The 22400-nt window shown below is 43.9% G+C and overlaps 1 protein-coding gene across 1 annotated transcript in view; it reads left to right on the top strand.

Moving 5' to 3' along the window:
• The window catches only part of CUNH12orf75 (chromosome unknown C12orf75 homolog), a 48859-nt gene that overhangs the window by 13974 nt on the left and 12485 nt on the right, over nucleotides 1-22400 (top strand). The window contains exon 3 of the mRNA XM_029568345.1: nucleotides 651-675. Within this exon, the coding sequence (XP_029424205.1) occupies nucleotides 651-675 (25 nt within the window). The remainder of the gene's footprint in view (nucleotides 1-650; nucleotides 676-22400) is intronic.

The raw sequence follows: 22400 nt of genomic DNA, 5'->3' as shown, positions 1-22400 counted from the left end.
CCTCCTGTGTGTGAGTTGGGGGTATGCATGTGCCGCAACACATTTGTGGAGGTCAGAGAACAACTTGTGGGAGTCAGTTTTCCCCTTCTACCATGTGGGCTCTAGGACTCAAACTTGGGTTGTCAGACTTGGTGACGAGCACTTTCCCTCCCTCTCGCTCCTTCTTTCCTTTCCTTCCTTTCTTTTGGCTGGATCTTCCATATCCCAAGCTGGTCTCCAACTCCTGAGGCTGATGTTGAACCTCTGATCCTCTTGCCATCACCTTCTAAGTACTGGGATGATAGGCACAGGCCACCACACCCAGTTTCTGCAGTGCTGGGGAGCAAACCCAGAACTTCTTGCACTGTAGGCAAGCACTCCACTGACCAAATCACATTTCTGCAGCCGTGGGAGTTCAAATCTGTACAGTCCTTTTTAGAAACAAGAGCTTATAATTTATGGCAATTGTTACAAATGGACAGAATCATTTCTAAGCCCCAAATGTAAAACTTGAGTTAAATTTTATGATTTTCTTGTCTTGCCCCACCTCTTTTGAAATTAAAAAAAATTTTTTTTTGTTCTTTCTTAGAGTATCATGTTGTTAGGTACTGGGCTTAATTTGTAGCACTGCTATCAAACCAGTACAAATTTCTTTTTCTTTTTTTCCCTAGGTCCTGCAGGAGCAGCTAAAGATGTGTAAGTACTTAACACTCTGGTGTTAGAGGCTCTTTTGGAGGATGTATCTGTTTTTTATGATCATGACCTTTAGGAGTCTAGATATGGCTGAAAAGACACCGGAACACTTTCTGTACTGCTCACTTAGAAACGTTATCATCTGATTTACAGCCAAGAGCGAGCTGACAGCATGACTGTGACTGCCCAGCTTAGCCCTTCAGTTACCCTGACAGTCTAACTCCGAATGCCAAGAGCATGCATCTCTTTCCATTCTAACGTGTGTAGAGACTTCTAGTTAGCAGTAAGTGCTGATGGGAAAGCCCAGTGTGTGGCTCCTGGGACTCTGCTGTGTCTCAGACTTGGTCAGGGAGGAAGCCAGATCCGTGTACCTACCCACATGAACCCGAAATTATTTCAATGTCAGTAACTAGAGATTTAAGGGAATTACATCACCATTTGCTGCAGTTTGCGTGGGTCTTCCAAAAGTTTCTGTGTTGGAAACTTAATCCTCGGATTCCTCTGTTAATATTTGGGAGCTTTTGGGAGGTAATTAGGGTTCAGTGGGTCATGACGGTGGGGGCCCCCATGATGGCATTAGTGGCTTATAAGAAAGGGAAGAGAGCTCAACCCAGTGTGCTTGTTATGTCTCGTGGTGTCCTCTGCCCTGTTCTGACACAGGAAGAAGGCCCTCAGCAGAAGCCAGGCATATGTTGGTATTGTGCTCAAGAACCACAACCCAAATACACTTCTGTTCTTTATAGATTACCTGGTCTCAGGTGTTTTGTTATAGCCACAGGAAATGGATCAAGGTACCCTTCTACATAATCAACATTGAACCACTCTGTAGGCTGTAGGTCTTCAATAAACAGGCATCCCTTTGTGGTTTCTTATACTCAAGAGCCTTGTCAGATTTCCATTGTATCTCTTCTCTACATCTTCTACTTGTAATCTAGATATAATAAGGATGGTGCAGGTGCTTACTGTTTGAGAGTTGTAGTTACACTGTTGTCCTAGTTTCCTTTCTGTTGCTATGATAAAATACCCTGGAAACAAAACTTAAGAAAGGAAGGACTTATTTTGGTTTATAGTTCCAAAGAGATAGAGTCCATCACAGCTGGGAAGATATGGCAACAGGCAGAAAAAGCATGGTGGTGGAAGACCCTGGCTGATGACATTGCATATGCATACAGGAAGTGGGACTAGGCTATAAGTCCTAGAAGCCGGCCCAGTGATGCACTTCCTCCAGCAAGGCTCCACCTCCTGAAAATTCCATAACTTTTCTAAACGGTGCCACCAGTTGGGGACCAAATGTTTAAACACATGAACCTATGGGATATATTTTATAATCAAACCATGGCTGTGGAGGTTGATATCAGTCCTCCTATCCCAAATTGGTTAGATGTCAAAACTGTTAGAGCCACAAAATGTCAGAAGAATCTTAGATTCATCATTCACTTGGTCAGGCTTTCTGGAGAGAATAGGGTGGCACCCAGAATGGTCTATTTAGCTTGAATGAGGGAGGGTAGAGGCCTTTGGTTTGTTCTGTGGTTGGGGAATGGGTCAGAGTGAGGGCTTCTGTATGGGGGATGGAGTTTGGGTTTCCTGATGACCCAGGGAAGCAGTGTCCAGACTTTATCACTAGCTTGTGCAGATGTTGGGCTGAAAGGAGGAAGTGATGAGGCTTGAAAGCTGTCAATGGTCCAACATTAAAAATAGAGTCAGACTTTTTTTATTACAAAGAATTCAGAGAAGACTAGAGTGGGGTTGTAAAGTTCTCTGGGAATTAAGTAACCATTTTATATGAGACTTTGGGTACAAAAGAAGCAGTAATCACTTGGCTTCAGACCCTCAGTGTAGTGCTTGAGTTATCAAATTGTAGGTGCAGTGCGTCCTATATGCTTGTTACTCTTCCATTTATTTCTGTCTTTTTGGTTGTGAGCCTGGGCCTTTAATGGCTATGCCAGCTCCCCAGCCCTTTTCCATTTATTTTTAAAAGATTCTCTATTTTATTATTTAAAAAACTATGTGCAGTACCTGAGGAAGTCAAAGGTACTGAATCCTCCTGGTGGTTGTGAGCTTCCCAACATGGGTGTAGGAAACTAGGTGCTGCTAACTACTGAGCCATCTCTTCATCCTGTCCTCCCACTATTTTTATCTATGCCATTGCCAGATTGATCATCTCCAGGCATTGCCCTGTACTTTAAGGTCTCTGCTTGGGGCCTTTCCATCACTGTCCTGTGCTCCCTGGATTGAGCTCAGAATTCCTTGCGAATAGGAAGGCCATTTGTTTCAGAGTTAAATAGATTACACCGTTTAGGAAGAGACACTGCAATCTTTGACCAAAGCCAGGGACTGGCAGGAAGCTCAAGACCTGGTCAGTGAGAACTCTGTTGGACGTACACTGACTGCATGCTTTCTGTCTCCCTTCCTTGTTTCTTGCTATCCCGTTTATCTATGTGATTAATCATCTTCTTATTGCCACAACAAGATACTGTAGGCAGTCAGCTTTCTAAAGAGAAAAGGTTTATTTAGCTCAAGTTTTGAAGGCTCAGATTTCAGATAGCATAGACTGGGATAGGCGATGGCTCCACCTTGAATGCATCGCCCTATGAGATGGATGGCAGTGGTGGAGAGTATGTGTTGGAACAAGATGCTCACAATCTCACAGAAAGCAGTGTGGGGGTAAGACGAGTGGATGGGGTCATACGGTCTCTTACAGGGGCATACCATTGTATGAGACTTTTCCTGGGGAGACATACCACACATAGTCTGCTTATTCTGGATAGGGATCCCACGATGGACCAAAGTAATGATTCTACCAAACTCAGTGAACCAATGTGTTTTGGGGGGTTATTTATAGGAATATACATGAGGGATTACTTACAAGAACAGGGACAACTCAGATACAGGTGCGTTACTGGAAAGCCCACCCCAACAACATGGTGATGAGTCAAAAAAACCGAGCCCCTGGAGCCCTCTGCATGACTTGCAGGCAGCTCTACAGGTCCAGAATCTCCTCTCCATAGCCGGGCTGGTGGCCATCTCCTCCCCTAGCAGTTGCTTACTACCTCTAAAACCCAGGAGAGAGGCCCTTGAATCTTGTAGGTTTCAGCTTTCTCAGACTTGTGAAGTTTTGCTTCCTGGGTCTAGTGAGCCACACCTGTTTCAGTATGGAGGACATCACTGTGTAATACATGCTCACAATGACCTAAGGACCTCCCAATGGGACACACTTCCTAACAGCTCTGCCCTTTTCCAGCAGTGCCATGCTAGGTATCCAACCTGTCACACATGGGCCTTTGAAGAGGATACTCACCTTCCAAACCAGAGCACCCTGGAATGGCCTTCCCCCATTCTGCTTGGAAAAATACTAATCTTCAAGACTATGTCTATTTTTTTTTCCAATAAGTATCTTCTAGACTTCTCAACTGGATAGACTATCTTTTTCTTCTCAACTTTGTAGCATTTTAGACATAGCGCATAATACAGACTGGGCTTATATTATAGTATTCATATTCTTGTATTTTCTCCCTCGGGAGTGGAGGACAGTGAAATATCTTACCTGTTTTGATGTGTGGTAGAGTTTTTACTTTTAAACTTGAAGCAAACTTAGGTATTTTTTTTTCTCCTGATTTTTCAGTGTTTCTATTTATTTATTACTAGTTTTATTTTGTGTGTATGAGTTTATTACTTGCATGTGTGTAAGCGCACCCATGTCATGAATGTCCATGGAGGTCAGAAGAGGGTGTCAGATTACTCTGGAACTGCAGTTACGGATGGTTGTTAGCTGCCATGTGGGTGCTGGAAACCGAACCTGGGTTCTCAGCAAGAGCACCTAGGGCTCTTAACTGCTGAGTTACCTCTCCAGCTCCAGTGTTTCTACTCATGAGTAAAGATATAGTTACTTGCTAAGGGACACAAAATGTAGAATCATAAAACTGGACCACTGTTAGCAGATGAGCAGGCCACACTTGGGCTCTTCCCCACTCTGCTCTTGGGCTCACGGCCAAGATCCCAAAATCATCAAAACCCTTTCAACCTGGGTAAAGGAAATAGCTTCAGGCATTGACACTTCTTTTTAATAAGATTTACTTTAAAATTATTTAAAAATTATGTGTGCATGCTTGTTGTGGATATGTGCATGTATATACAGTGCCCAGGGAGGATCCTGTGGAGCTGGAGTTATAGGCAGTTGTAAGCAGCCTGATGTGGATCCTGGAAACTGAACTTGGGTCCTCTGGAAGAGCAGTGAGTCCTCTTAACCACCCAACCATCTCTCCAGTCCCAGGTCCCATAGGTCTTACATGGGCTTATTCATAATAGCCACAGTTCCACAAATCCACTAGAAAAATTCATTGAAAACAAAGGTGAGAGGGACCACAGTTAGTGTTCATAAATAGTTAGATTAATTCCATCATTTGTTTTCAAAGATAGTGATTTCATGATTTCTTCCTTCCCTTAGTGACATGAAACGCTCTAATAAAATTAATGTAGTAATGATTTTGCTAATAGGATGAATTACTCCAGAATGTGAGATGCTTTTTGACAGGACTGGAGAGATGGCTCAGCTGGGAACCAAGGTTTAGATCCCTGGTACCCATGCAGATACTGGACAAGCATGGTGGCCCACCTGTAATCCCTGTGCTTGGGAAGTGGAGATGGGATCCCCCCAGCAAGCTGTCTAGCTAAAGTAGCTGAATCAGTGAACTCTGGGTTCAACTGAGAGATCCTACCTTCAGTATATAAGGTGGAGAGTGATCAAGTCAGATGTTCAATATCACCCCCTGACTTCCACACACATGTGTACCTGCATGGACATATGCATTCGTACAGATATAAACACATACACACATACGCATGCATGCCACACACACACACACACACATGCCAAAAGAACCCTGAATTCTTCACATTAAGTTCTCTGTGAGTATACTGAGATATACTTACAGATATTCAGTATACTGTAACAAGAAAAAAGTCGTCATGTTAACTGAATGACCCTTTAAAGTATAAATATAGTAAATTCAATTGAAAAAATAAAAAAACATTAATTTTCCTTTCACAAAAGATATTTTCTATCACATTCTGAGTTTCTTTTTCCTTTTTTTCCTTTGGTTTTGTTTTAAATTTATTTCATTTTGTGTATGAGTGTTTGCATGCATGTATGTATATGCATCCAGTACATGCCTAATGTTGGTGGAGGCCAGAAGAGGGTGTCAGATCACCAGGAACTGAAATTACAGATGATTGTGAACTGCCATGTGGGTGGTAGAAACCAAAAACTGGGTCTTTTGTAAGAGGAGCAAGTGCTCTTAACCACTGACACATCTTAACCAGCTGAGTTTTCTTTCTTTCTTCTTTTTTTTTTTCTGGTTTTTTGAGACAGAGTCTCCCTGTAGCCCATGCCTGGGATTAAAGGCATGTGCCACCACACCTCATTAGAATTTTTTTTTTCTTTTTTGAGACAGGGTCTCCCTGTAGCCCAGTTGTCCTGGAACTTGCTATGTAGATCAAGCTGGCCTCAGTTCACAGAGATCTGCCAGCCTCTGCCTCCAAAGTGCTGGAATTAAAGGTGTGCACCACATGCCTGGCAGAAAATTTTAAGTTGTAGGAATTAAATGATTGTGTGTGTGGTTTAAGGTGTTAACTCCCATGTTATAGGTACATGGGAGAAGGAGGAGGCACAGAGGAGTGACGAAGGTGAAGCCTCAGAGGGCAGCCAGCAGGTAGGGGTCCTGGAAAGGAGGGGGTAAGTTAGAAACAGTCGATGTCATGAGTGACAAGGTTAGAGATGGCTGATGCTCTAGAGAGGTCAGATGGTCAGGAGGAGGAAAAGAAGCAGCTGGATGTGGCCCTCACCACATCCATCCCTGGGGAACTGTGGCTTCAGTTGAGTGAAGGAATAGAAATTGAGTCAAAATAAAAGAGAAAACATTAAAAAAAAAGTATTTCTAGTCCAGAAGAAATTCCAAGCCAGACCTGGCGGCACAGGCCTGTAATCCTAGCTACTTGAGAGGCTGAGGAAGGAAGATAGCAAGGTCAAGGTCAGCCTGGGTAACTTGGTGAGAGCCTGTCTTAAATAAAGAGTGAAAAGTAGCCTGGGGCTGGAGCTCAGTGTTAGAGTGCTTGCCTCTCATGAACGAAGCCCTGCGTTCAGTCCCATTACCACCAAAACCAAAATAAAGGCAAGAAGAGCAAGAAAATTTGGAAACCATGGAGAACTGTTGTTTTGTTTATTTATTAACCAAAACCAAATTAATTTCTTTGTCTTAAAAATTCTTCTTTTTTCAAGTAACCATGATTTAGCTTTAAAAAAATGAGTGTACATCTTCAAAGCATTTCCCTTAAATGGGAAATTAGCTTTATTGAATCTAAACATTAAGGGTAGAAGAAACAGAATCAAGGAAATCCATTGATACTTCAGGTGCTTCCCCTCCAGGAACCAGCATTGTTATATTATTTCCATTTAGTAAAATCCGATTTAATTTAGTAATCCTTCCTTCTGGCATAATTTCAAAGTCTGTGACATCTTCTAGCACCGTATTGACAAAGCCATCAAATCCTAGAAGAGTACCAACAATTTATTATTCTTCATCACAATGGGAATTCGTGATCCTATACAATTGTGCACAAGCTCTAGAGGCAGGAGCTGTGAGAGATTGGCGGTAGTGTCAGCTGCCGTGGTCACACCAGAAGGTGTTGTTTTTGTTTTTGTAAGACAAATCAAGAGGCTGGAGCGATAACGCAGTGGTTAAGAGTGAGCCCTTGCTCTTGCAGACGACCTGAGTTTGGTTTCTAGTACCTATGTTGGGCAGTTCACAACTACTTAAAACTCTAGTTCCAGGGGATCTGTTGCCCTCTTCTGGCCTACATGGGTACCTGTGCTAATATGTGCATTTACACCCCCCCCCACATTTTTTTTAATTAAAAAAAGGAACAACTATGATTCATATTTTACAGTTTTTTTCAACATTTTTATTAGTTTTTCTGCCCAGTTGTATGCATGTATGACATCAGATATTGAGGTCTTTATCATTAATTCTTTTAAGTGCAGAAGACATGGGTGGACTCCTAGGCTAAAGAGTAAGAAGGAGAGGCAAATAAAATGGGGCAGTTGGAGTGGAGGTTTTCTGTGTTGAGGGAGACAGTAATTCATAGACGTAGAGCCTAGAAAAGCTTTGAGGAATGAAAACACAAACCTTGGAAATGTGAAAACCCGTGTGAAGAGATTAAATAGATTAATTAAATTAAATAGAGACTTAATCTCCCTGAGACAGACTAGGATATGGAGGTGGGCTCTTTTACCTGCTCCCTGTCTCTGAATCATGGTACAGTAACAGAAAATAAAATAGAAGTAAATGTATTGGACTGATTCACACTCTTGGAAAAAAAAAAAGTCAACTGTGGCTTTATTTTATTTTAGTGAATTATCTGAACTATTTGGCACCAATAGATGGTGCTGGGATATTTTGGTTGGCCTTGGTAGAAATCTAGCTTAAACTGGTCAAAACAAACAAAAGGGCATTCATTGGCTTGTGTCAGTGGAAATGCTCCCACAGTCACAGCTGGATCCAGGTACTCAGACACAGGAAGAATCTCTCTCCCCTGACATTCCTGTGATTGGGTACAGTCTTTGGCAGCTTTCCCCAGGCAGTGGCAGAGACAGGCAATAATATCTTGTCAGTTGAGCACTTCTGAGGGGAATATCTGCTGTCCTTTAGGTTCATCAGAGGCCCCAGAGCAAAGGTCTCTCCCACCATTGCCAACTCTGAATCAGTGAGTGACCAGGACAATGCAGGATTCTCATTGGCTGGGGCGAGGTCATGTGCCCCCTTGCAGGCGCCAAGTGAGTGGCCCTATCTAACTTCATGGCCAAAGCTGGGAGAGGGGTGGCTTCCCAGATGATAGTCGAATGTGTTGTGTTAAAAAGGGGGCAGCTGTGAGTGGCAGCTGTGAGTGGGCCCGAGCATCAGCTCATTCTCTGAGTCTGTCACTGTTGATGTTTTGAATATTTTTTATTTTTGAAAACATTAAGTCTTTTATTAGCATATATTAATTATGCATCATAATGAATTTCATTATAATACTTTCATACATGTATATTTTGATCATCTCCACCTCTTATCATCCTGTCTTTTGTTTTTCATATTTTATTTATTATTTTTATTTTATGTGTATGCATGTATTGTCTGTGTGTAGGTAAGTGCACCTGTGTCGTGCAATGCCTGTGGAAGACAGAAGAGGCTGTTGGATTCCCTGGAACTGGAGTTACAGACAGTTGTTAGCTGCCACGTGAGTGCTGGGATTCAAACCCTGGTCTTCTGCAAGAACAGTCAGTGTTCTTAACGCTGAGCCATCTCTCCAGCCCCTCTTATCATCCTGTCTTGTCTCCATCCCAAAATCTTGATTTTTAAATTTAAGCATTATTTGTAAGAAGATTATGAATATATTTCAGAAAAGAAATCATTAAATAAATTAACTCAAATTTAATGTTTGCTATTGAAAACAAAAAAGTTCGTAGCTTCTGGATTGAAACCAGATAATTCAAGTACTTCTTTCACTTAAGACTTACAGACTGACGTTTTGTTAAGATTTTTTTTCTTGCTGGGCGTGGTGGCGCACGCCTTCAGTCCCAGCACTTGGGAGGCAGAGGCAGGCGGATTGCTGTGAGTTCAAGGCCAGCCTGGTCTACATAGTGAGTTCAGGTCAGCTGGGACTACAGGGAGACCCTGTCTCAAAAAGAAAAAAAAAAGATTTCTTTCTTGACAAACGTATTTTATTGTCATTGAAGGCAGTGAATGTAGAGAAAAATACCAGGGAACAAGCTAACAGAAAACACATCAACAACCTACCTTTAAAGAAAAATGGAATTGGGGCTGGAGAGATGGCTCAGTAATTAAGAGCACTGATGACTCTTCCAGAGGATGGACATGGGTTTGATTCCCAGCACCTACATGGCAGCTAACGACTGCCTGTAAGTCTAATTCCAGGGGAATCTGATGCCTTCTTCTGACCTCTTAGGGCATTCTGTGACGTGGGTGTGCTTACATACATGCAGGCAATACACTTATAAATACATAAAAATAAAAATAATAAAAAATGAAATTGTAGCTCTCCACTCTTGGGGTGTGTGTGTGTGTGTGTGTGTGTGTGTGTGTGTGTGTGTGAGATCTGGTATGTGTGTGGTGCATACCACATGAATGTGGGTACGAGGGCTTGCGCAAACATGCAGAGGTCAGAGCAAGATATTGATGTCTTTCTCTATTGCTGTCTACCCTATTGCCTTGAGACAAGTCTTTCACGTAACAGGATGTTCGGCTTGCAGATCTACCTGTATCTGCTCCCCAGTGGTGTGGTTGCAGGCACGCAGCCATGCCCAGCTTTTCACACTGGTGCTGGAGATCCAAACTCGGGTCCACATGCCTATTCACTCAATGGGCCATCTACCCAGCCCAGTCTTCAGTGCTTTTCAGAGTTGATCAGTACTTTGATTTTATAATGCTCAGTGCTGAAAATGCCTTGCTGAGGTTGGAAGCCATAATTCTCATTGGTTTGCATAATTGGGTTTTCCACAGGTAGGACCCAGTGAAGAACGAGAAGAGAGGGGGTGGGGCGGGTGGGAGGAGACCATCCAGGGATGGAGAGGGATGGATGGTGATCAGCAGATGTTTGACTGTAAGACACAAGCCAGAGGGAAAGGAAAGGGAAACCGAAGAGCTGATAAATGTGAAAATTCGAAAGGGCAGATGGATTGGTGATGAAAACAGAGAGCAGGGTTCTTGGGGAAGCTAGGAAGATCAGAGGGAAGGTTTTTTTCCTCCCTAGGGAATGGGACCTTTTACTTTAAAATGTCACAGGTGAAGTAATCCTTCGTGCTGAGCCCTGCAGAGCTGCAATGGGAACCTGTTCTTGGTGTCATGTGAACATTTAAAAAATCTGATGGCTGTGCTGTCACTGTGATTTGATGGTCATGAATCAAGATGTCACAGTGTACTCCATAAATGTGTACAGTTATGTATCAGTTTAAAAATAGCTTTAAGCCAGGCATGGTGTACATGCCTTTAATTCCAGCACTCAGGAGGTAGAGGCAGGTGGATCTCTCTGAGATCAAAGTGAGCCTGGTCTACATATTGAGTTCCAGGCCAGCTGTGGCTACAGGGAGACCCTGTCTCAAAAAAAGACCAACAATAATTAGTAATAATAATAATTTTAAACCAGTGATTCATGTAAAGGTCAAAAAATAAACAAAAAAACCAAGAAACCAAACTGTGAGGCGAGAGGTTGGGTGAATGGTTTTCATGGATTTTAAATTTGACTTAGTGATAGAAAGAGACTTTGAGTTAGGGCCAGAATCTTTAGCGCTTTTGGAGTTTTTCTAGCAGGGGCAAGGCTCCAAAGAGGTGAGTTTTTGAGTGTTGATGAGATTGGCATCATCTGAAAGAACTCAGTGGGAAATTTAGGAGTATGCTGGCTCCATCCCTGGTTGGAGATGCTGTCTGAGTGTCCTTGAGGTTTTGAGCAGACTGGAACAATCAGGGAAAGGCAAGGTTTCTGAAGGTCAGGAGATAGCATTCTTGCATTCTAAAGCAAATGATAGCTCCACAACAAATTAGAAATGACCCCTAACATTGAGATTCCTCTCAAAGGAAGTGATCAGGACAGCAGTGAAGGGTGGGCGTGTGGCAAGTCAGCCCTTGATCCCCTGCCTCTGTGCAGAGGTTGGAAATACTTCTTTGAAGTGAATGTCATATCCTGGAAGAAATAAAAGCAACCAGCATGGCCGAAGGGCTCATCCAAAGAAAGAGATTTAGATTAATAACTAGTCAAAAAAGTTTTGAAATTTTGGACGAATGAATTAGATTGAATATAGGTCTAAAGAGTCAATGGTAAAATGGTGATTCAGTCAGAAACCATCTGTTAACTGTTGGATAGATTTGATTTGAACCACCCTATGTTACATGTGTCACTGTGGTGACGTAAGGGAGGCGAGATTGATTTGACTCATGGTATCATTCCATTATGGTAAGGAAGGCACAGTGGAGCAGTTGACTTCACAGTGGTGGGAACACTAGGCAGAGGCTGTTGCCATTGGAGCAGACCAGGAAGCAGAGAGCCAGGCGGGAGCTAGAGGTGGCTGTAACCTTCAAAGGTGCACTCTTAGTGACCTGCTTCTGCCAAGCCCCATCTCTTAAAGCCTACCAAAATAGCACCACCAGCCAGGGAATAAGTGTTCACAGCATAAGCCTGTCGGGGACATTTCAGATTCAAGCCATAACACACTCTAAGGAACAAGAGGCACCATTAGAAACAAATTCTGAAGAAAGCTAAATGATTAAGTTTTCATATTGCGAATGGTGCTGTAGATGGAATTAAATACCTGTACCAGCTGAGTATGACAGTTCATGCTTGTGTAATCCCAACACTCCAGAGGCAGTGAAGGCAGGAGGATCATTGTGAGTTTGGGGCCAGCCTGGGCTACAGTGTGAGACACTATTTCTTAAAAACCAAAGAACAAAACCAAAATTAAAAAAAAAAACAAACAAAACCTCATTCCAAAAAATGATCATGAAAAAAAAAAATACCTGGACCCATGTGCTTGCTCCAGAGGCTTCCATATTAAATTTATGCTGTTTACAAATCAAAAAAAGTCCAGCCTTGTTAGTGGCTCTGTAGATATGGAGGAGGCAAAGAGGTTGTTTTTCTGCTTGTCAGAACAGTTCTAATAAGAATAGCTCTATATTTGGAACATTTTTCTTGATGAATAAGTAAGAACACATCATGTTTTTGCCACATAAATGTTTGTCTGGGAGGTGAAGGAAAACAGAACTTTTTGAATTTTCAGGCAAATTGCAGCCAAGAGTTAGAGACTATTCATGGCAATGGCTGATTACTTCTAGTGGTTTGTCATTTGTTTTTGGACATGACATGCTTCTATTATTTTACCTTTGAAACCTTTAGGTCATTTAGGGTAGTTATTTTAGTCAGCCCAGAAACTAAGAAAATATGATGTTGAAAATGTTTTGATTGCCATATATTATTGGTGAGGGTAAAATATTGTGTCTATATTTAAAATATTTTTATTTTTTTTGCAGTTCTGGGGATTGGACCTAGGACTCACATGTCCTAGGCAAGCACACTACCACTAAGCTACATGTCAACACCTCCTTTCACTTTTAATTTTGAGACAGAGTCTCACTAAGTTGCTCAGGCTAGCCTCATTCTGTAGCCCAGGCTGGCCTTCAACTGATGATCCTGCCCCCTTAGTCTCCCAGCAGCTGATATTGAAGGGCGGTGCCACCAGGCCTGCCTGTAGTTTATCTTTAAAGCATTAACTTTGAATAAGATTTCTTTTAGTGAAGGTGGTGATTCTTGATAGAATGAACATCACCATGTAAAATAATTGAAAGACTGAGGTGTGCTCCATACAGAGGGTTGTTCTTAAATGGACACACACAAAATCTACCACTGAAAATCTAGTGTAGAGGAAAGCCCATCTTTCACAAGAAGCGACCACAGCCTATGGCAGGTCTGGAAGCAGTTCACCTTCTAGAACCCTGACTGACAAGAAAGCAGAGCTTATTTGTGCTAAAGGGACATGACACAAAGAGACAGAAAGCAGAAGGCCGAGGTAGTTAGCTGCGGCCTCTGGGTCGTTGCTCCAGTGAATGTGAGAACGAGGGAGAGCACAGGCTGGGTTTGGCGAGTTCACGGGAAGTGAGTAGCTGTAAGTGGGATCAGTGGGCCCAGTCTGTGATCCTAGATGCCATGCTTGCTCTGGTAGTTGCGTATTTTTTTTAATTTTTAAGAAAATTTATTATTTTTATGTGCATGAATGTATTACCTGCATGTGTCTTAGGGCACCTATGTCATGCAGTGCTTGTGGAGGTCAGAAGAAGACGTTGGATCCCCTCAAACTGGAGTTTTGGATGGCTGTTAACTGCCATGTGGGTGCTGGGAATCGAACCTGGGTCCTCTGCAAGAGCAGCTAGTGCTCCTAACCACTGAGCCATCTCTCCAGCCTCATAGTTTCGGATTTCTATGTTCATTCTCTCCCTCTCTCTGGCTCTGTCTGCCTGTCTTTCCCCTTTTTTTCTCCTTTCCTGGCAAGGCAATTATCAGGTTATCTTTGGTAAGATAGAGAATCACTAAATGGCCTATTCTGTAAGAGTGAATCATATTTCAGTTATCAACTGAGAAAGTATCTATAGTGCCCCAAATGTTGAAAGCCGGAGAAATTTGAGTTGCAGTTGGTCTGCTCTACCTTCAATAATATTTGTCTCTGTGAACATTTTCATTAATGCTGTGACCAGAATGCTGAGTCATAGTTCTGGGAGCTTGTGATCTTAGTCTTGGAGATTATTATGAATTTCAATGGAAGGATTTGACCTTGGTATCTTCTTTTTTCTTGAACATGTGTTCTTTAGTGAAAGAAGCTAAATTTTCACTAAGAAAAAGAAACTTTATTTCAATGTATTACAAAACATATATTTGTTTATGTTATGTGTATGAGTGTTTTGCCTGCATATACGTAAGTGCACCATGGGTATGCAGTGTCCACAGAGGCCAGAAGAGGGTGTTAGATCCCCCTGGGAACTGGAATTAGAGGTGTCTGTGAACGTGCCACTAGGGTGCTGGGAACTGAACCTGGGTTCTCTGCAAGAGCACCCCCAGTGCTCTTAATCGCTGAACCATCTCTCCAGCCCCTTCCAATACATTCTTAAAACCTGGCTTAAAATGATTAGTCCCTGTGGTTGATTCTTAGGAAATGTTTCTGTGGTTTAGAAATTTTTAGGTGTTCTTCATACTGGTATATGAGGTAATGAGTATAAATATTTCACTCTTGCATTTTTCAAATATTGCATCACATGCCACAGATTTTTTCCAAATGATCAGAAGTGGAACATTGTCCTGATACCAGAAAGTGTCATGCTCCCTCTGAGAAAGTCGAGTGTGTCACGCCCATTATTTTCTTGCTTAGTGGTTCCTGTGGAACTGCAGAATGGAATAATGCCTCATTAACACTGGTGCTAAGCCCTTCAGTACTGCTATTCTTAGACTAGAGAATTAAGTCTTCCTGCTAAAATGGGTTCTGGGTGCAGCTGTGCAATGGGCCACATGCACACTCAACCCCCAGCTCCTAGTTCCTGCCCCTTCCCTGCATCTTTCCCTTTTTCTTGATAACGTGCCTCTCCCTTAATTGACTCTGGGACATCCGTGACTGCAAATGGGTAGCTTGATTTGTATCTGTAGCCAACAGGCGATAAACACCATTCCAATTTGCACTTTTTCTAGGCCCTTAAAATTATTCAAATAGGGTTTGGCAAGATGGCTCAGTGGGTAAAGACACCTGCCACCAGACCTGATGATCTGAGTTTGATCCCTGGGGCCCACATATAGAAGAGAACTGATTCCTCCAAATTGTCATCTGCTCTCCGTATGCACACTATGGCACACACATGCCCACAGTGCACACAACACACATGAAATAAATAAAAATATAATAAAAAACTAAATAGGTGGTTGCTGATACCACTGAGTAGAAAAGACCAGCCTGCCTGTCTCCGTTCACCGTCCCTTCCTCTTTTTAATCTGTGCTTAGTTGCGGAAGATTGAAATCAAGATGGGCGTGTTGCACAGTCTCAATATTATGAGCATCGAAAGTGTGTTAAATTGGGGATGGGATAAATCTCAGTGGTAAAGTGCTGTTCAGCATGACCAAAGCCCTAGGTTCAGTCTGTACTGCCAGAAGCAAAACAAAAACCAAACCCCAACAGCAGCAGCAACAGTACCCCCCTGAAAAGCCCCCAAACCTAACTACTGTAAACAAGAGCTCCCCGAATGTGTTTGATGGATGGGATTTTTCTTCTGCTTTAGGTTGAACTCCACAGTGCAGAGGTGTGTTATGGTCATTTAGGCTCCGGTTAAATAAGACATGGCTGTTGTACTCTCTTCAGTCTCCTGTCTCCTCTCAAGAGTGCTAGACTGGCCTAAATGAAAACCAAGGTGAAATTAAGGAGGAAGAGCTGGTTTTCCTTGCTCCATTTTGCCAGCCAGAAACTTTGCTTCTCTGGCAGAGACTTGAGTGCTGGGCATTTGCTGAGAGCGGGTGTGCACTGGGTCCTTCACCTGGGGTGCTTGCCTCAGTTGGGGTGCTTAGCCTCCCCAGCATCTGCTCCAACTGTCCTCATAGTTCTTAGAGTTGTGGATGTAGCATCAGTTCTTTGATTCATGAGGATGGGGCCAGCGAGATGGGAGAAGCCAAAACCCACACAGGAATGGAGCTGTGGGCTCCACAGGCCAAGCACAAGGTCTGTGTTGGAACAGAGAACTCACTGCCACATACCACTGAATTCCATAGTCCCTGTGACTGGAAACCTAGAGAACATGTGTGGGAATAGAGTCTCTGGATATACGACTACACAGGAAGGAAAGGCTCTACTGAACTAGACTTAACTAGTTAACACTGTTGTAATGAACAGAGAATTCAGATTTAGCAACTTAGGAGCATGAATTTTAATGCTACCAGTTAAATTTATTTGGTTGCCCAAATTGAGACCTATGAGCTTCCAGTCTAACTGGGGGTGGGGTGGGGGTGTGTGCCAGGGCTTTCCTGATAGAGCGTAGAGGAAGGAGGCTTCTATGAGTTTCTCCAGCTTGATTCACTCCTCATCACAGAGCAGATCCTGCCACTAAGGCAGGGAGAAAACTGAGAAGCTCTGGGTGGTGTCCTATGGGTGGGAGATTCTGCCACTGATGGCCATGGTGGGGTCACAGAGGAGCAGAGGCCAAGGGCTAGAACTTAACCTCCTGTACAAATGGGCACACTTCATAATGGGCCCAGCAGGGTTAAGAGGCCACTGAGATGCTTTAACCTGAAGCAATCTTGGATGACAGCCAGTTCATCATAGGCTCCCTGGGGATTAACTGGAAGCACAGCCTTCTAAATGTTAAGAGTCTCCACTCTATATATGTTTATTTTTTATTATGGTAAGACTTTAGAAAGAAAAGAAAAATAAAACCCTTGATCTATGGACCAGAAGCCTGGTTTGGGTTACCGCTGATGACCCCTGATCACAGTCTGCAGAGCCAAGTCACACTCAGCCCCTTGATAAAGAGGAGGCCAGGTTGCCTTGAGGAAGCCTTCCACACCGCCTGAGGCTACCCTGGAGGTGTTCCACCAAGTCTTCCCAGGCACTAAAGTGACTGTCCCTATAGTAAAACATAGGACCTAGACTTCTTGGAGAATCCTAGCTCCTGCCTCTGAGTTGATATTACCCCCGGGGACCTGCCTTGTAATTATTGCCCACCAGTCCCTGCTTGGGCTTGTAAATAAAGAAAATGGAATTTGGGCCATTGTCTGTGTAGACCGGTGCTCTGGCTTACTTTCTTCAGTTCTCAGAGTTGCAGTTGGAGTAGTGTGTTTGTCAGCTGGCAGAATCCCCCAGTGGCCCTGTGACTGTGCAGTCAGGGTTATCACAGTAGCAAAGGCCAAGAGGAAGCCCATGGAATTTCCTCTCCTGACTGGGACAACAGGAAGAAGGTGAGAGTACATCCTCCAGGTCGTGCAGTGATTACTGCTCTTACCAAAGACGTGAAAGCATGAATCGAATCCATGGAGGCACCTTTCCCGTATGGATTCAACTTGCCTGTTGGTGAGTAGGAGGCGGGTTCATCTTTGAGATTGATTTTGAGTAACTAAACTTCATCAGATGGTGACTCAGATTTCAGCTGGAAAGGAGTGGTGTATGGTCTAGAAAAATCAACGTAGCCTACTCTGCATCTTTGTGCCAGAAGCAGCTTATGTTTATGGACCAGAGCCAACCGTATTCCAGCAGTCTTGCCTCCATACCAGGCAAACCCACTGCCTTCCCCCGCCTTCTATGCTGCAGCGTTTTGATCTCATTGACACCCCACAGCATATCTCACAGTTCATCACATCAGTGGTCTTGTTAGCAATTAGAGCTGGGAAACAAGAAGTACTTAGATGCTTTAGTAAGTAATGCACATTCAGTCCAGGTAATGTATTAGTGGCTGGTCAGCAAAAAGGAAAATCACACTGACACTGCATGTGTATGTGATCATGTGTGTGTGCAGGTGCACATGTGTGTTTGGTTGTGTGGGTGATGTAGGTGCAGGTGGAGGTCAGAGGACAACTTCAGATTTTGTTCTACCAGAATGTATCTACCTTATTTTTGATACAAGGTCTCTCATTGGCCCAAAGCTTGCTCATTAGTCTAGACAGGCTGACCAGTGAGCCCCAGGGGTCTGCCTAGCTCCTCCTTCCCAGCACAGAGATTACAAGCATGTGCTACCATGCCTGGCTTTGTTTAAAAACATGGGATCTAGGGATGCTGGAGAGATGGCTTAGTGGTTAAGAACACTGACTGTTCTTGCAGAAGACCCAGGTTCAAATCCCAGCACCACATGGCAGCTAACAACTGTCTGTAACTCCAGTTCCAGGGGATCCGACAACCTCTTCTGTTTTCCTTGGGCATTGCATACACGAGTGCACTTACCTACATGCAGCCATAACACTCATACACATAAAATAACAAATAAAATATTTTAAAAAACATGGGATCTAGGGATCAAACTTAGCTCTCTGTACTTTCAAGTCAAGCACTTTACCAACTGAGCCATCTCCTAAGCCCTTACAGTGACCATGTAAACAGAAAATTTATTATCAGGAAAGGATTAAGCAGATCATGGAGGGTCTGGAGACAAAAGTAGCAGAGATGGCAACAACAGGAAGTGCCCCCCCCCGCGCCTGGGGCAACCAAGGCGGGAGCCTGGGGTTATCAAAGTGGAGGTGCTTGGGGGTTAGAAGGTGCCATAGAGCTGGGCTCCAACCTTGGAGGAGAGGCGCTGCCAGTTTGGGGCTGTCAGATCAGAATTTTGTAGTCCATCAGTAATTACTGTTGCAGGTCACACTGTAGCCCCTCTCAGCCCACTTGTGCTGTAGTGATTAGAGTGGAGTGTGATAGCCCATTCTGGGTGTGCTGAGAGGCAAGGCTGGAAATCGGGACCTGTGCTGTAATGCTCCAAAGTGGGAGGAGTGGTCTCTTCCTCCAGTTGGCATTGTGATCCCTTTCTCCTGTCCCCTGTGGGTAGAACCTAAGAGAGAGCAGCCAGGTGGTGAAGGAGAATATGGTTTCAGAGTCCCAAGCCAGCATCACAGAGAGTGTGACAGGGAGGGCCGGGGAGTGGAGAAACAGTGACTTAGCACAAGTATGCCAGTGTGATGGGTAATCTTGGTTGTCAACTTCAGTCACCTGGGAAGTGGGAACCTCAACTGAGGAGCTTCCTCTGTCATTGGCCCATGGGGGCATTTCCACAATTGCTAATTGATATAAGAGGGTTCAACCCACTGTGGGTGGTACTATCCCTAGGTGGGTGGACTTGGACTGGATAAGAAAGGAAGACAAGCAAGCCAATAAGGGCGAGCCAGTAAGCAGCATCCTTCCATGGCCTCTCTCAATGATGGCCTCAATGTGACATGGAAGTGTAAGGGTTTATCAACCCTTTTCTCCCCATTCTGCTTATGGCTAGCGTGTTTTGTCACAGCAAACTAGGACAGCCTGCAAGAACCCATTTTGCCTTGATATGCTGTGGTGGTGGTTAATTTTGTCAACTTGACAGAACCTACAGTTACCTAGGAGACACACCTCTGGGTTTGTCCATGAGGGAGTTTCCAGACTGGGTTAACTGAGCTGGGAAGATGCAGTCTCAGTATGGATGGCATGGTTCCATGGACTGGACCCAAACTGAGCAAAAAGGTGAAAGTGAGCTGAGCGCCCATATTCATCTCTTCCTGCTTTCTGACTGTGGACACAGTGTGATCATCTACCTCAAGGTGCCATGTCTTCCCCACATGATAGACTGTACCCTTGAACTGTGAGCCAAAATAAACCTTTCTTTCCTAAGTCACTTTTGTCAGGGATTTCATTGCAGAGGTGGGAAAACTAATAAATACAACTGCCTAGCTGTTTCCAGAGCGCTCTGATCTGGAGTAGTTTGCACTTGTTTCTGTTTCTCGTCCTTGCTGCCAGCCTCTGGCTCCATGTTAATGGAACTGGTGAAGTTTTGCTATGCCCAGGACTTGGGGCCAGGCCTGAGGAGGTAGAATGGAAGCCTGTGGAGCTTACCTTTTACTTTTTATTGTTGGTGCTGACCTGTTCCCTTCCCTCCCGTGGCTCTGCCTTCTTGCTCTCTTGATACAGTCTTCTTTCACGGCCTCCTCTCCATGTGTGTTGAATTAAGAAGGAAGCTCTTGTTGCCTGGTCCCTCGTGCATTTTCCTTCTCTGACCTTTCAGTGCCTGTGCTTGTGGGTGGCTGGTCATTGGCTCCCAACTCACCTCCTTCCCAAGGGGGCTTATCACCCAAGAGATTTATCCCAACTCATGTGTGTTCACCCCTCCTTTCCTTTCTTTAAAAAAAAATTGGGACTGGAGAGATGGCTCAGCAGTTAAGAGTGCTGGCTGCTTTTGCACAGGACCCGGGTTCAGTTTCCAGCACCTACATGGAGGCTGACAACCGTCCAAAACTCCAGTTCCAGAGGAATCCAGTTCCTTCTTCTGACTTCCATGGGCATTGCATGACATGGGTGCACTTACATACATGCAGGCAATATACTCATACACATAAAATAATATTTAAAAAAGTATTATCTTTGCATATATATATATATATTATATATATATGCATTTGTGTGTATGAATGCAGGTACACCAGAGAGGACAGCTTTGGGTATCAGTCCTTGCCCTCTGCCTTGTTTGAGAGAGAGTTTCTTGCTTTTTTTTCCCTCTGCCTACTCCAGGCTAGCTGACCTGAGAATGTCCAGGGATTGCCCTGTCTCCATCCCCCATTGTCCTATAGGAGAGCTGGGATTGCAGACACCTGTACTACCTATGCTATTGCTTCTATGGATAAGATTATGGATAAGCTGAGTTCATAGAGTTATCTGGACCTATTAACCCGTGAAGCGTGTTGTCAAGTATAGCAGGGCTACCGGCTTCTTTTCTGGTTCATGGACTGTGAATCTGCAGTATTTTCACTTTATCTTTGCCAGCATGCAGTAATTCAATCTTAGGCTCTCCTCTCGAAGGAGAGATTCCGGGAGGCAAAGCCACCTCATTCTCTTCTCTCCCCCATCTTCATCAGGCCTGACAGAAAGCAGTGATGCTGCCTGTTGCTGAGAACCTTCTGGACTCTTCTTCCCTTGGTGGCTACTGTCCTAGTAGAGCTAGTGAAGGCTCAGTGCTCCCTCCCTGCTCTCTGCCCTGGCTCAGGGATAGAGCTTGCAATCCATTACCAGTCACAGCTGCAGGCTGAGGGACAGTCAGCACCCTCTCTATGGAGCTGTAGTGGCCATAAAAGAAAGTCATATTCTTAGTGAGGCTTAGCTCGGCTCAGAAGCTGGTCGGAGCTAGTTTACCTGTCTGTGAATCTTCTGACCCAGCACAGCTCCCAGATTGAACTATTTCCATTACTCCCCAAATCTGACAAGTTTCCACCAGTCTACTATACTGCATATAGGTTTACCGAACTGAACTTTATTTGCCTTTTTTGGTGGGGGTATTGAGCCAGGGTCTCCCTGCAGCCCTAGCTGGCCTGTAACTTGGTATGTAGACAGGGTTGGCCTTGATCTCGCAGAACTCCGCCTGCCTTTGCCTCCCAAGTGCTGGTACCAAAGGTGTGCTCCAACACGCCCAGCCTTCCTTTATTTGCCATTGATTTAAATTCTGTACGCTCCCCGTGGGAACCTTGGTTATCTGGGCCTCAGACATTCTCGTTAGTCCTCACCGAGGAAAATACTAACAAATCTGTTAAGTTAGGTTAATAACACATTTTTCAAGTTACAAAATTCCATGAGGGAAAAAAGTATAGTGATTCCTTAGAATGGCGTCCAGATGGTCCAGCTCTGTTGTTCACATAGCTAGCGTGTTATTCAGAACTTGTGTTGAAAACAAATTGGAGTCGGAGTTCTTGCTAAGTTCCTGAAAGGTAAGATATGTTTGACATCCCAGTTTTGAGCCACTGTAGGATAATGTACACTTCTCTTGACAAATGATCTAGGGGCTGGAGAGATGGCTTGGCAATTAAGAGCTCTTGCAGTTCTTACAGAGGACCCAGGATTGAATCCCAGCACCCACATGGTGGCTAACAACCATCTGTAACCCCAGGGGTGCTCCAGGGAATCTGACGCCCTCTTCTGACCTCCATGGGCATTGACAACATGGGTGCACTTACATAAATGCACACAATGCACTCATACAAATAAAAATAATAAAATATATAAATTAAAAAAAAGAAGTGATCTAGAGGCAAGTTTGTCTACCACACCAGCTGTGTATAAGAGTGTATGAATGTGCATGTGTGTGTTTGTATGTGGGCATGTATGTGCAAATGTTTGTGTGTGCATGTTTCTACATATGTGCATATATTTCTGTGAATGTATGTGTTTGTGCTTCTTCGTATATGTTTATGCTTGTGCATCTGTGTGTATTTTTCTGTGTGTGCTTTCATATCTGCAAGTGCATGTGTTTGTTTGTGCCTGTCCATGCATGTGTTTGTGCATACATCTGAGTGGGTATATGTCAGTATGTGTTTGTGCTTCTTCGTATATGTTTATGCTTGTGCATCTGTGTGTATCTTTCTGTGTGTGCTTTCATGTCTGCAAGTGCATGTGTTTGTATGTGCCTTTCCATGCATGTGTTTGTGCATACATCTGAGTGGGTATATGTCG

Source organism: Nannospalax galili, unplaced genomic scaffold, assembly GCF_000622305.1.
Source record: "Nannospalax galili isolate Female #2095 unplaced genomic scaffold, S.galili_v1.0 scaffold39, whole genome shotgun sequence".
Lineage (NCBI taxonomy): Eukaryota > Metazoa > Chordata > Mammalia > Rodentia > Spalacidae > Nannospalax > Nannospalax galili.
The sequence above is the reverse complement of the archived record's forward strand: the minus strand, read 5'-3'. Positions and strand labels throughout refer to the sequence as shown.